Here is a 13,551-nt window from a genome sequence, read left to right on the forward strand (position 1 = left end):
GGAGCCAGGTAACAATGTCAATCAAGGTCAAGTGAATGCAGACTTTTTAAACGCTACATTGCAAAAATGAGGTACAGAGGCAATTCCTACCACCTCAGCGTTAACAAGAAAATGTGCTGGATCAGGTCCTATCAAATAAAAAAAAAAGTTGCTTGCTACCTACCTGCTCTGTCATTGCTATTTTGAAAGCCTCCCAGTGAATAATGAAGAGAAGAAACTTCAAAATAGCTTTATTAATGTTATGACTACACTTAACACACTTCCTGTGTCTGTGTTTGGCGAATGCCTTGACAGCTTTACCTGTGATCATGTGTACTGCCAAAAGTGAAGTACGAAGGAGATGGTGTTACGGTTGTCAGTGAGTAGTTTTTACTTGTGTTTGTTGTTATCTTAAATACAAATCTGGATTTGAATTGGATTGTTTGAGGGAAGAGACCAAACAGCGAGGTCATCGGTCTCATAGAATTAGGGAGGACGGGGAAGGAAGTCGGCCATGCCCTTTCAAAGGAACCATGCCAGCATTTGTCTGAAGCGATTTAGGGAAATCACGGAAAACCTAAATCAGGATGGCCGTACAAATCTGGGAACGTGAACTGACAACCTAAATGCGCTACTGAGCTCAAAGCCACATTACCTATAAAAAACTGATAAGAATTCTGCGTGTGAAAACCGAGCTCATTTACAAGCAAATAAATAAGCAAACTAATAATTCCTTGCTCAGTAGACTTGGTCAGTGTGAACTGTTTGAAAAAACGCAACTGTATAAAAAAAAACTGTAATGTCGACCTCTATAAGAATGTAATCTGAAACACACGAAAATTTCTGCACTGACATGTAGCCCTGGTAAAATAGAGAAACTGACACAACCTACATTGCGCAAAGGAAACGAAGCAATCACGTATTATGAACCTCACCTGCAAAATGAAGTAGTAACAGAAACAGCAACACAAGACTCTGCAGCAGCTAAAACAATACTTCTAAAAACTATCTACGGTTGGTCGAGGGAAAGTGGGTTCTTAATCTTGACAAATAATGCCAATGAAACACGTGACTCAACCTTTAAGTACTGAAATTTCAGTTATCAAATAAAGCAATTATAGACTCAAATATGAAAATTCATTTAACCTAATACGAGGGCTATCCACAAAATACATTACGTTTTGGAATTAAAAATAAATAAAGTATTGGAATTTTTTTTATTATATACAGATGAAAGCCACACTTAAATACTACTTTTCTACATAGTTGCCATTTAAATTAAGGCACTTATCGTAGCGATGGACGAGCTTGGAAATTCCTTCGTCGTAAAATTCGGCCGCCTGCGCCTTCAACCACGTGGTTACCTCTTCTTGAAGCTGTGCGTCGTCATCAAAACGCTGCATAGCCAACCACTTATTCATTGCTGGGAATACGTGGAAGTCGCTCGGTGCCAGGTCAGGACTGTGCGGCGGATGAGGAAACAACTCCCACTTAAAAGATTCGAGAACTTCACGAGTGGCATTTGCCATGTGGGCCCGGGCGTTGTCGTGAATCAGCAAGATCTTTGAGGCCAACTTTCCCGTGCGCTTGTTTTGTATTGCTCTTCTGAGGTTGTTCAGAGTTTGGCAATACCTTTGAGAGTTTATTGTAGTGCCTCTTTGCTTATTCTCATCAGCACTTCTATTTTCTTTTTAATTGTTGCATCACCATTTGGTCATCATCCAACATTGTACCCATTCTGTACTTGGCAGATAGTGCTTGATACCTCAAAAATACAGACAGCACGTTGACAGCCATAAACATCTGAGTAACTACATAACCAAGCACATTTAAAGATTGTAGCGAGATGATGTATAATGATGATCGAAATGGGAAGCTGTTATGGATACCTAAATGGTGTGCTGTGCTTTGCAGGGCTGGAGTATTAGATATTCTTCCGGTTTTAATGTCCCTGTTAATACTCACTGATTAAATGGATATTGAGCCAGACTAGTTTGTGATCACCCTATCCAATAACAACAGAAAAATATTTTGTTCATAGTGGGAGACAAACCAACACTTCCCAACACATTAAAGACATGCTGAGCAGTATTTCCTTTTGATGACTGCCACTACAGATTGCAGATATCTGCCAAAACACCTGAGAAAATGCACCTGATGACTCTTACAAGCGAGAGCCTGTGTCTCTGATCACTACAATAGTGGTGTCCAGATACTTTTGATCAGCGAGTTTAAGCACAGTGCCGAGAGTATGGTGGATTCACTAGATTAAGTTTCGCAATTAGACTGGTGATGGTCAGCACTGGTAGGACGGATGTATCAGCTGCTCCACTGCTGCAGCTGGCCTCAGGCCTTATATGGCCGGGCAGCTTAGTGGATGGCGTGATTTCTTACAATAGCGGCATGTCGCAGGGCCACTGAAACATGTCACTCCCCAAGCGCCGTAGAGTTGGTAGTATAACTAACAAACGAGTGAAGAACAGGAGCCGCCGCGTCTTATGAACCAATAACAGCACCCAATAAAAGCCGGTTCCAGTGTCGACGCTACCATGTTGCCGGCTTCCGTGTAGACATTGTCTGCTAGTGCGCGAACACCTGCTGTTGTGTTGTGTTACCTCCTCGACTACAGTTTTTGTTTGTTAAACAATGTCATCAAAACGATGTTCACCAAGTGACAATCCATTGCGCCGTGGAGTGCCATTAAATAGTCAGGCTTTGGAATTGCTATGGAGGACGCATGAGTTTTATGAGCAAAAAAAAAATTTGTTTCTGTTCTTGGGCATGCATCGATTCCTGCCGATAAAGCTATAGCATACCTCAAAAACTCTAGGACTCAGTGAAAGAACAGTTATAAGGAAAGGGATGCTACTTCAAGACTTACAAGATAGTGAAGTTAACAGTGTGGATTACAGCGCCTGTGGGAGAAAGAGAGTGTTTTTAAGTAATCCGGGAAAGAAAAAAAAAAAGCAGCCTCGTCCTGTTACAGATATTGATTCTTTCCAATCCGATACAATTCGTCGGCACATACACGGATACTATAAAAGGAAAGAATACCCCACAACTGCAAAGTTGCTAATTTCTTTAAAAGAAAGTGAACTTTCCTCAGGGGGGTGGGGGGGAAGCGTCACTTAAGATGGTATTAAAAAGTATGGGTTTCCGTTTTAAAAAGTTAGATGGGCGAAAACTGTTACTAGAAAAGGATCATGTCATTGCAACTCGTACCATATTCTTACACAAAATTGTAGGAAAGGAGATACACTGCACTGCAGTCGAGCTCTGGTAACGTCGTTCTCTGTTCATTGGCTCACTGTGTTTTGTGACGTCAGATGCGCAGAACGAAACTAAACTCGGCCGCCGTCATAAATGACGCGCACTTTAGTGACCGTAAGGAAACCATGGTGCAATGGTTGCAGGCGAGAGACATTGCTGCGGACATGAGCATGTCAAAGCTGCTGTTATACTCGCTCGTAAAAGAAAATAAGCCTGTGACGCCTAAATATGTTGTAGACGAACTTGCAAGCGAACAGGGTCACTTGGTAATTAGGCTACCGTCTTATCACTGCCATTTTAATCCAATTGAATTGGTTTGGAGTGAAGTCAAGGCGTACATGAGAAGTAACAAGAAGACTTTTACTATAACAGAAGTGGAAAGACTGCTATATGAATGTCTTGCTACTGTAGGCGCTACCTCTTGGGGAAAAAAGTAGACCATGCTGCTAAACTGATAAGAGAAGCACAGACTACAGATCTCATTATAAATGATAACGAACAATTACTGATTTCTCTTAATGATGATGATGATGATGATGAGGATGAAGACAACGCTTTTGGCGCCGATTCCGATGATAGTGAAGGAGAATTGGATGGAACTGCGCCATTGACATCATCAATTGGTGAGTGTAAATGTATACAGAATTAATTCTTGCTCTCTGCAATCGGCTAGGCTGTGTGAATAGCGTGTTATTTGGCATGCTTAGATTTACATTATTATACAACGTTTTACATGCAGCTATTACAATTTGGAATGACTTTTCGTAGATATTGTCACTAACTTCAGGTGTTTTTATTTTCCGGTTTCATATACTATCAAATGCTTTGTCTCTGTCGTCGTTCTCTCCATTGTTAGAAAAACGTAGTTTGTTGCACTTACGTATAAACGTTGATTGTAGCTTACATTTACAAAACGTACTTTGGAGTCGTGGGAGTGTGCGGTGGCAGCTATTGCAACCTTGCGATCGCAGTGTAGCCAACCACACGCGAGCTGTCATGTGACATGTTTAACCGGCTCAGGTATAGTTGGGGGCCAGACATGGTGGTGGCAGCTGAGGTGCATCTCTGGCCTGTGTGTAAGTCAGTTTACACTACTGATATTTCAATGTAAACATACAGCAACCAGCCCTTTTTAATGCGTTTTATTTATGCCAATATGCATTTCGGGTTTGCACCCATCTTCAGCTGGCAAATTACATGGATCTTCAGTTTCTACAGTATTACAATCTCGACAGCAGTTTGGATGCTGCAGCAGGCGTTCTCCTCTCCTTGTCTTTTCTTTGCCTTTCTTCTTTTTTGCACCAACACAAACACTTTTTATCACGTATTTTACAGAGGCGCACTGCGTTATCTGCCATGTAGTCGACTGTTTACACTACATCTCCGATCAAGGTGGAGGGGGGCAGCGTGCAATGGCTGCCAGCTGTCAAACTGGCGGGGGCTCTTGTGGTAATTCAGATGGAAGCACAGACCTTGTATGTATTTTTTTGTTCGTTTTAAATAAAGTACACACCTCCTCCTCCAATCCTATTCTTTTGGTAGCTCCGGTGCAATTTTGCAAGTTTGTATTTGTGGCCTGCAGTGTTTGATACATGTGTACAAAAGTTCCCACGATTATTTACAAGTTCACAGTAGTATCACGGTGTCAGACTGCTCTTAGACAACCTGATAGTATGTGAGCATCTGTTTTTAACACATATAAGCAGAAGACTAGTATACATCTAACCAACGTATAGTGTTTTCCAAAACTGCAGTAGCCTGTCAGTTGTTTAAATACACAATTCTTCTCTAATTTGTTTAAATAATGCATTGTGGTAATTGTTACACGTTTAAAGTCTCATATTTACGATCTTAAAATGGTTCTTTTGGAAAATCAGCAAAATGACAGATAATCGTAAAACTGTAAGTGGTGATAGAAGAAAGGTGGTGGAGTGCTTGCAGAAATACCACTCGGCACAATACTCTGCTACAAATTCCAGAAATGAATTTATGCAAAAGACATCTCAGGTGTTCAGATAGGATTAATAGGATTAGAGACAGAACACGAGTGAGGAGGAGTCCATCCACTGGTTGGTCCTCATGACACTCTCATTGTGGTATACAGAGCACAAGGGATGTACAATAGGCCGGCATAGAGGGGAGGGGTGGAGACGAGGGAGAGCAGAGATAAATCACACAGCTGCCTCAGTATGGGAGGACATTGACCTTGGAGGACACTGACCTTTGGCCTTTCTCATAAGGAGAACATGAGCCCCAATGAGGTAGAAATGGTACTGATCCCCTACTACATTGTAAACTGTACCTGCAGTCAGCGACACACAGTGAACTTTTGTATCTCCTGACAATGCCAATCGTGGCAAATAATTTTCTTTGCTACTTGTACTAAAGTTTGTTATTTATCACATGATTTTTGGGTCATGTGAACCAACGCTACTATTTGCCATGTTGTAACTTATCATAATGATGTTGCTGAAACATATACACACCATTTCCTTCTTTCATGAATCTGATGAAGGTCTTAATGATCAAATTAGGTGATTGAGCGAAATGAAGAACTTTGTGATCAAAAACTATTTTAGATTCTACAGATTGTTGAACATTGAATCACTGCAGTTCAGCTACTCACTGCAGTTTATTTTATTTCAAACACGTGTTCACATATCACTGAGCTAGTGGAATTACATCAGATGTGGTAGGAAAGATTACTCAGTGGTTCAAAAATATAGCTGCTTATAGTTTTATGGATGTTGCAGTGGGCTGATTATCTTATTGTCAGCTCTAAAGAGATTTATCTTTACTACCTCTAATGGAACTGTGTGTTGAATTTGTGTTATAAATAGCTGTATCAGTTTTCCTAGATTCTGTCAAGGATGACTGTGTAACAACAGAATCAAGCCTGTTTAATATACCATAGCAGCGTCTAAGTCATACATTAGTCAACATAACCTACACAACATAGCTACTATGGACAATGATAATATAGGCACCTGGTACTGATCAGATAAATAAAGAATAATATCTTATTGTTTGCCTCTTTCAGTACTCTGAAGGAGATCATTGATACATACCTATCAGACTAACAGGAAGAGTGGCTATTTGGTTAATAATACTTGATAAATGGCGCATGTAGTATTAAATAATATCAGTTACTGGAGTGAGTTAACAAGAAATTATTGAGAACTTGTCAGAAGAAATACCTGTAACAACATGAAAAAAATTTTCCACTATATGCCATGTTAGAAAAAAATCTATTTTTTAAATTAATAATAAGGTGCAATTTTTGAGGATGAAAATATGCATCTTAGCTACACCTGTCACAAGATAAGCATGAAAAATCAGGTTTTAATGGCACAGTATAAATAGACAATTCCAGCTATGAAATAGAGACTGATCAAGCATAGCTGAAATATATCATCCAAAGATTCCACAACAATACAGACAAAAGCAATCATCAGAGACTGATAGTAATTGTCTCTTGTATATACCTGGAGTTTTTATAGTCATCTCCAATGGGATTAAAAAAAATTATTCCACTAACCGATTGCTTAAGACAAGCCTAAGCAATGTGTCAGAGCTCTGTCATCAATAAAATAACAGGTACTTTACGTGGGCATCACTGCCATGGGGGGACAGAGGAGATGTGTCCCTTCCAATATTTTTTGAAAAGCAGTTCCAATTTTTTGTACTTATTTGACAAAAGATAACATTAAATGAATATTTACAAGCTTAATTAATCACACATATTAAAAGCTCATGTGCAGTAAGAATTAATGGTTTACAGGATTTACTAACATTCTACTAGATCAGATCCATTTGTATTATTCACTAAAAAGACAATATTCCTAGTTTCAATGAATTGTGGTGGCGTGACTACAAGTGATGAGGCAGCAGGTTAGATAAACATGAATCTGTTTGGTTGTGCTGTAAGTATGTATGAGGGGTGGCCAGGTGGTAGCTGGCTAACAGTCAGATGCCACACAACAATCACTTACAGTCCAGTGTTGTATAATGACAAAGTCATAGTCAGGAGGAATTGCTATTTATTCATTGTTGACTTTTTTTTTAAAAAAACCCAGAGAATGATTCTTCTATAAGGATAGAAGTTGAAGCAATGAACTAAAATTTGTGCCATGGTTGGGACTTGAACCTGGGTCTCCTGCTTATGTATCCAGAAAAATGTTATTCCATCAAATCAAAGGAATGACGCTAAGTAAATATTTATTACAAAGGTATTCCAGTTTACTCAGTTTTTCAACTACAATGTAGTAGAACGCCTAGTTTATAGGAATTTAACAACAGTGTTTTAAACTGATCTAAATATAGCATATAGCCTAATATGGTCTATACATATTATTTCTCCTCCTGCTTAGACCCCCTTGTGATCTATACGCTATCTAACGAGACATTCCCTCCAGCCATTTAGTGTTGGTGATGCCCATGGGTACTCGGGTCTAGCATACATCAACTGCCTCAACACAAATTATCACAACAAGAACTAAGTTTAGAATACATTTACAATGCATTAAAAGTTGTTAAAGTCTGTAAATATTGATGACATGTTCCTTTAGAATTCTAGCCCCTCAATTGATGAATGAAGGACTCTGTAGTGCGATGTAGGTGAGCAATTTGCATTACAGAGTTTCCTTTTTTGTGTCTGTCACATGATGTAATCAAATGAATCAGGAATGTTGGTGCACAAATTACAAAAGCTATGTGTCAAAAGATCGCAGTCCTCCATGGCGCACATCCTCGCTGTTGAATGTTACATTATCAATACCATCCTGGCGTTTCACTTCAGCTGTTTTCTCTGAAACAAGAAAAATGTAGTTAATGGATGCTACGATATCTATTGTGTATTCTAAATTGTACTGTTCTTACACAATAATTATCAGATGACAACTTTGAATTTCAAAAACGAAATGCACGGGAAACTATCACACAAGTTATACTACTACAAACAGTGCAACATCCAAAAGTATCAAATCGTATCAGAGGAAGGCTGGACAATGAAGTGACTATGTTACTGGCCAAACTCGATTTTAGGATGAACTAGTTTTGCCTAGGTCAAACTCGTTCATCCTGTTAGCCTAGGTCGAATTGGTTTATCCTACATGCTTTAGGATAAACTGGTACGTCCTAGTCTGAACTAATGTTGCCTAGTCGGAAAGCATGTCGCTGCCTGTATGAACGGGGAATCACTGAATCATCTCTGGCTCGCCTCTCAGGCCTCTCAACCACTCTTCGCTGATACTGTTCTTTGTTTTGAATGGTATTTTGCGTCGACGAGTGCACATGTTAAGTTGCTGGTTGCGTTTAAAAGATTTTATTGTAATCCTAGTGTAATTATTATGAGGTGTTTCGTTATGGATGAGCCTTCGTGTAGTAGACAAGCCAATCAAAAGCTGTACAGAGAAAAGCTTATGGAGGAAATTTTGCAGAGTGAAAACAAAAAGTCTTCTCATTATAAAGTGTTATCAGTAGACGAATATGCGGATTTGGTTAAACAAGTAGAAGACGCGGAAAAGTTGGAAAAAAGAACATCATTACAAAAAAGAATACTGAAACAATTTGCTGTTTTGAAAATTGGCGATGTGAAGAAACTCGTTGCACGGTGTGAAGGGAATATAAAATACTTCGTTCCAACTGATGAACTTTATATCTAGGCTAGTTTCAAAGCCAATTCTCCATTCAGAAATGAATAGCAGATGCCAAGTCGATTTGATTGATTTCCAGACACAACCAGATGGAACTTTAAAATTCATTCTAGTTTACCAAGACCATCTAAAAAAATTTGTTCTCCTTTGTGTGTTAACATCAAAGAGGATAAAGAAGTGGCTTATCATTTGAACGACATATTCGTAACTGTAGGGGCACCATGCATTCTTGAATCTGATAATGGCAGAGAATTTGTCAATAATGTTATAAGTGAACTTGCAAAGCTTTGGCCAGAACTGAAAACTGTGCATGGAAAACCAAGGCACAGCCAAAGCCAGGGTTCTGTTGAACATGCCAAGCGAGACTGCAAATATAAGTTCTTGGTTAAAGGACAACAATTCGGCGAAGTGGTCGGAAGGATAAAGGTATGTCCATTTCATGAAAAATGGAGCTTACCACTGTGGCATAAAACAATCACCTTAAAAAGCATTATTCACAATCGAACCTAGAGTGGGACTTTCCACTTCCTCATTGCCTCAAGAAATCGTAAATGATATTCAGGATGAAGATGACATAATGAAGGCAATCAAAGATGACAGCAATACTGAGCAGTACAAAGATAGTGATGATGATAACATTGTAAAAATTGACACAAACAACATTCAAAATGCTAGAAAAATTGCGACAGAAAATTTAAAAAAACAAGGTAAAAGAATGAAAGCTTCCTCTGGCAAATCCCATCCACCAACAGACATTGGAGGCAACATAATCATAACTATTCCAGATGCAGAAAAAGCAGAGGTGACCTTCAAAATATAATTGGAGTAATACTTCAAAAACTGGTGAGAGCCTCTACAAAGTTGGCACCAAACATGGCGTACTTCAAAAACATTATTGCAGGCATAGTTTTATTAAAATTTTCCATAATTGTTTGCAATAAAATATTAAAAATATTTGTTTTACTTCCTTTTTATTTTTAGAAGTGATTTAGAGGCCTGCATTCAGAAGTTTTTAGATGTGGTAGATATTAACCAGGATATTGAAATACCTTTAATGACTGCAACCACTATCGAATCAGGGCAAGGCTTCGTGAAATGCAGTTGCATGAAAAACTGTACAACAAACAAATGCAATTGTAAGAAAAACGAAGTACTCTGCAGTTCTAAGTGCCACCAAAGTAAACCTTGCAAAAATAAATAAATAAGCAAATTGCAGATAAGGTGATTTCTGTAGATAGATGTATATAAGTTGATCTAGTGATATACATGAAATTACTGATTAGTTAATAAATTAATTTAATGAATCATATTGACAATTTATTCAATTTACTTTGGATACAAACTAGGATAAACCGATTTGACCTAAGCTAAACTGTTTTATCCTATTGGTAACAGGATGAACGAGTTTGAAACTAGTTCATACCAAAATCGGGTTTGGCTGGTAACAACTATACATAAACAAAACGCCACAATTAAATTACAATTTAAATCTATTGAAATACTTTTTCAATACAGGTCATTTGCAATAAGTATTTATACATTACTTTGTAGTACACTAATGACAAGACATCGATTATGAAAGAGAAAAATTTAAACAATATTTTGGATCAGACTGGCAACACATGGATACTGTGTTGCACACAAAATACATCAAAACTAAATCAACATTTGTAATAGCAGACTCTCATTACTCTCCTCATTATGTTAATAGAAATTTAGCCAGCATACAGTGGTGTGGTGCTGGAGGTAGGGAGGAATATGCACTATTACAAATGTACTATTTCTGTCTAAGTATGCCCTGTCAATAAACTGCAGTTGTCAAATTGGCTACATTAGAATTTGTGCAATATATTCAATGATTCTGAATCTCTGAGTACAAATAAATAAAACTTGTAGAATATTCACTCTGCTATACATCATACAAAAAATGTTTGATTATTTTACGACTTTAGCAGGTTCAGCTGTGATTTATATTTCTTTCCTGATATAACAAATGATGAATGTGTCTACCTGGGGAACAATACTTAGCTGGTGGCAAGTGAACCATTCAAAAGTTCAAGAATCAAGGACAAAAGGCTTAGTTGGTGGTGAGTGAACCAGTCAAAAGCTCAAGAAGCAATGGTCATGACGGCCCGTGTGAAACCACTTCACTGGACGGATACAGCTATCTTATTTTATACAAAAGGCAATCTTTTCAAAACTGTGTGTTTACTGATAACATTCTCTCTGGCTCCCAGCTGCATCAAGTGGTTTAAAATCCACAAGCTTTTGACCGAGTTCTCTTTGGCCATCGTCAATTGGTGACTAACGTGTGGTTGCTGCTGCCATCCTTCTATAGGAGCACTACCTCCTGTGACTTCACTGTGGCACAGTCCAGTGCCATATGAGTAATGTTTCTTCATGCAACCATGCACTCACTTTAACCTTACGATGGTCAAGTCCCAAGCTGTGTTTAAATGCAGAGTGTTCTCAGCATTTTGATAGTGTCCCAGAAACGACTTGTCCTTTTAATAACACATGTTTCATCGAACGCAATTCGGTTTCCTTACCATGTTCTGCTAATGCTAATTTCTCAGAATACCAGTGGTAGAAACACCTCTCATGTTCATATTTCGCGAATCATTCCACTGAAGACTTGTAAGCAGAAGACCCAACAAGGAGAACCTGAAGCAGATTAAGTTTTTGGCGTTCTGTGGCTCACTAAGAAGGCAGAAAATCGATTCAGGCCTTCAGCAAAATTTCGACAACTCACTAGCGCTGTGAAAGATGATGTAGGCCTCATGATATTAGGAACATAGAGAATCCTGTGGCAGTATGGACAGTTTTATGTTAGATTATACACAGTATTGATCAGAGCCACATAACACATGAGTGGCGTTTACGCCTACAGTATCCCGAGAAATTAGCAGTATCAGAACATACTCTGGAATATCGAACTGCATTTGATGAAATATCTCTTATTAAAACAACAAATAGTTTCTGAAATAGCATCATAAACGAAGCAGTCGAGATGAAAATTTCTGAAAACACATTCAATAAAGATGACGGTTTGTAGTGAAATGCAGGTTGGGACCTGTCTACTGGAAGGTTGAAGCAAGTGTGGTGGTGGTGTGACCAGAAAGTTACAGTTCCTTATATGGGATGAACTGGGATCCAGTGACGTCACAGACGGTAGTCAATACTTGATAATGGCCAAGGAGAGCTTGGTCGAAAGCTGATGATCTTTACACCACTTGACGCATCTGAAACCTTGAGTGAATTTTATCAGTACTCCACCACTGCTAAACTATGTACTGATATATCTGGTTCTTTACTGTTCAAAGAGTGATTCCAAAGGAAGTCCAGTATTAATTAGGACTGTACTCTGATGGGACTGAGTTGTAAGCCACACTATCCAAAACCACTCTCCAGAGCAATAAGATATTTAACACTGTATGTCTTCTGACTATTCAGATCAAAGACTAAGTCACGATAAGGCATGAACAATTTGGTACCAAGAAAACAAAGTTAAAGGTAAAACGCCTCCAACGACATAAGCTGATGCCTTGGATTGACGTATACTCATTTTTGTTTGTAGTGCAGTTAAATGCGACAGGAACAAACGCAAACAGACTCACCTGAGGGAGGATCGTTCCAAGGTTGAGCCTCCGCTGATGTGAAGATAGCATACACCAGGTATGCCACCACTGACAGTGCCACAGTCACGTAGAACACGTTGTTCCAGCCTGCCCGTGTTTGCTGAGGGCACAACAAAACTCTATCAGCACTCTACATAATATATATATATATATATATATATATATATATATATATATATATCGCGCGCACACACACACTATCTAGTAACTAAAATACCAGGTGTTTTCTAATGGTGGATTGTGGGCGTTCCACAACAAGGGTCTGGTAAGAGTTATAGGCGATCTGATTTTCTGTGGCATTTCCGAGACTGGGATGAGCTTCAGTGTCAGCAGAATTTTACTACTTGTTCATTGATTTAAACTCGAATGGTTTATAAAATTTGAAGTCTTCTACACGATGTACTGAAATGTTATGGCTGAGACTCTATTCCTCAGGGTGGCAACTTGCTTTAAATGTACAAAAACGTAAAACTGTGCACTTCACAAAATGAGAAAAAAGTAATATCCTGCGCCTACAATACCAAAGAGTCACAGCTGGAACTGGCCAACTCGTACAAATACCTGGGTGTAACACTTTGTAGACATATGAAATGGAATGCGTAAAGCAACGTGGTAGACTTCGGTTTATTGGTAGAATACTGAGTGTGTGCAATCAGTCTACAAAGGAGTTTGCTTACAAATCACTAGTGCGACCCATCTAGAATACTACTCAAGTGCGTGGGATCCGTACCAAATTGAAGTAACAGGTGATACTGAACGTATACAGAGAAGGGTAGCACGAATGCTCACAGGTTTGTTTAATCCTTTGGAGAGTGTCACAGAAATGTTGAAGGAATTGAACTGGAAGACTCTTGAAGACAGACATAAACCACCCAGAGAAAGCCTGCTAACAAAGTTTCAGGAACTGCTTTTAAATGGTGTCTCTAGGAATACGCTACAACCCCCTAGGTATCGCCCATATAGCGATTGTGAATATGAGATTAGAATAATTACAGCATGCAGAGAGGCAT

At 38.8% G+C, this 13,551-nt stretch overlaps 1 protein-coding gene across 1 annotated transcript in view; it reads right to left on the reverse strand.

Annotated features, from left to right (window-relative positions):
* Positions 1-7,037: 7,037 nt before the first annotated feature.
* Positions 7,038-13,551, reverse strand: part of LOC124801285 (sialin-like) — a 157,134-nt gene continuing 150,620 nt past the window's right edge. The window contains exons 9-10 of the mRNA XM_047263061.1: positions 12,521-12,641; positions 7,038-8,056 (exon numbers count right to left, since the gene is read on the reverse strand). Coding sequence (XP_047119017.1) covers positions 7,959-8,056; positions 12,521-12,641 — 219 coding nt within the window. The 3' untranslated portion in view covers positions 7,038-7,958. The remainder of the gene's footprint in view (positions 8,057-12,520; positions 12,642-13,551) is intronic.

Source organism: Schistocerca piceifrons, chromosome 1 (genome assembly GCF_021461385.2).
Source record: "Schistocerca piceifrons isolate TAMUIC-IGC-003096 chromosome 1, iqSchPice1.1, whole genome shotgun sequence".
Lineage (NCBI taxonomy): Eukaryota > Metazoa > Arthropoda > Insecta > Orthoptera > Acrididae > Schistocerca > Schistocerca piceifrons.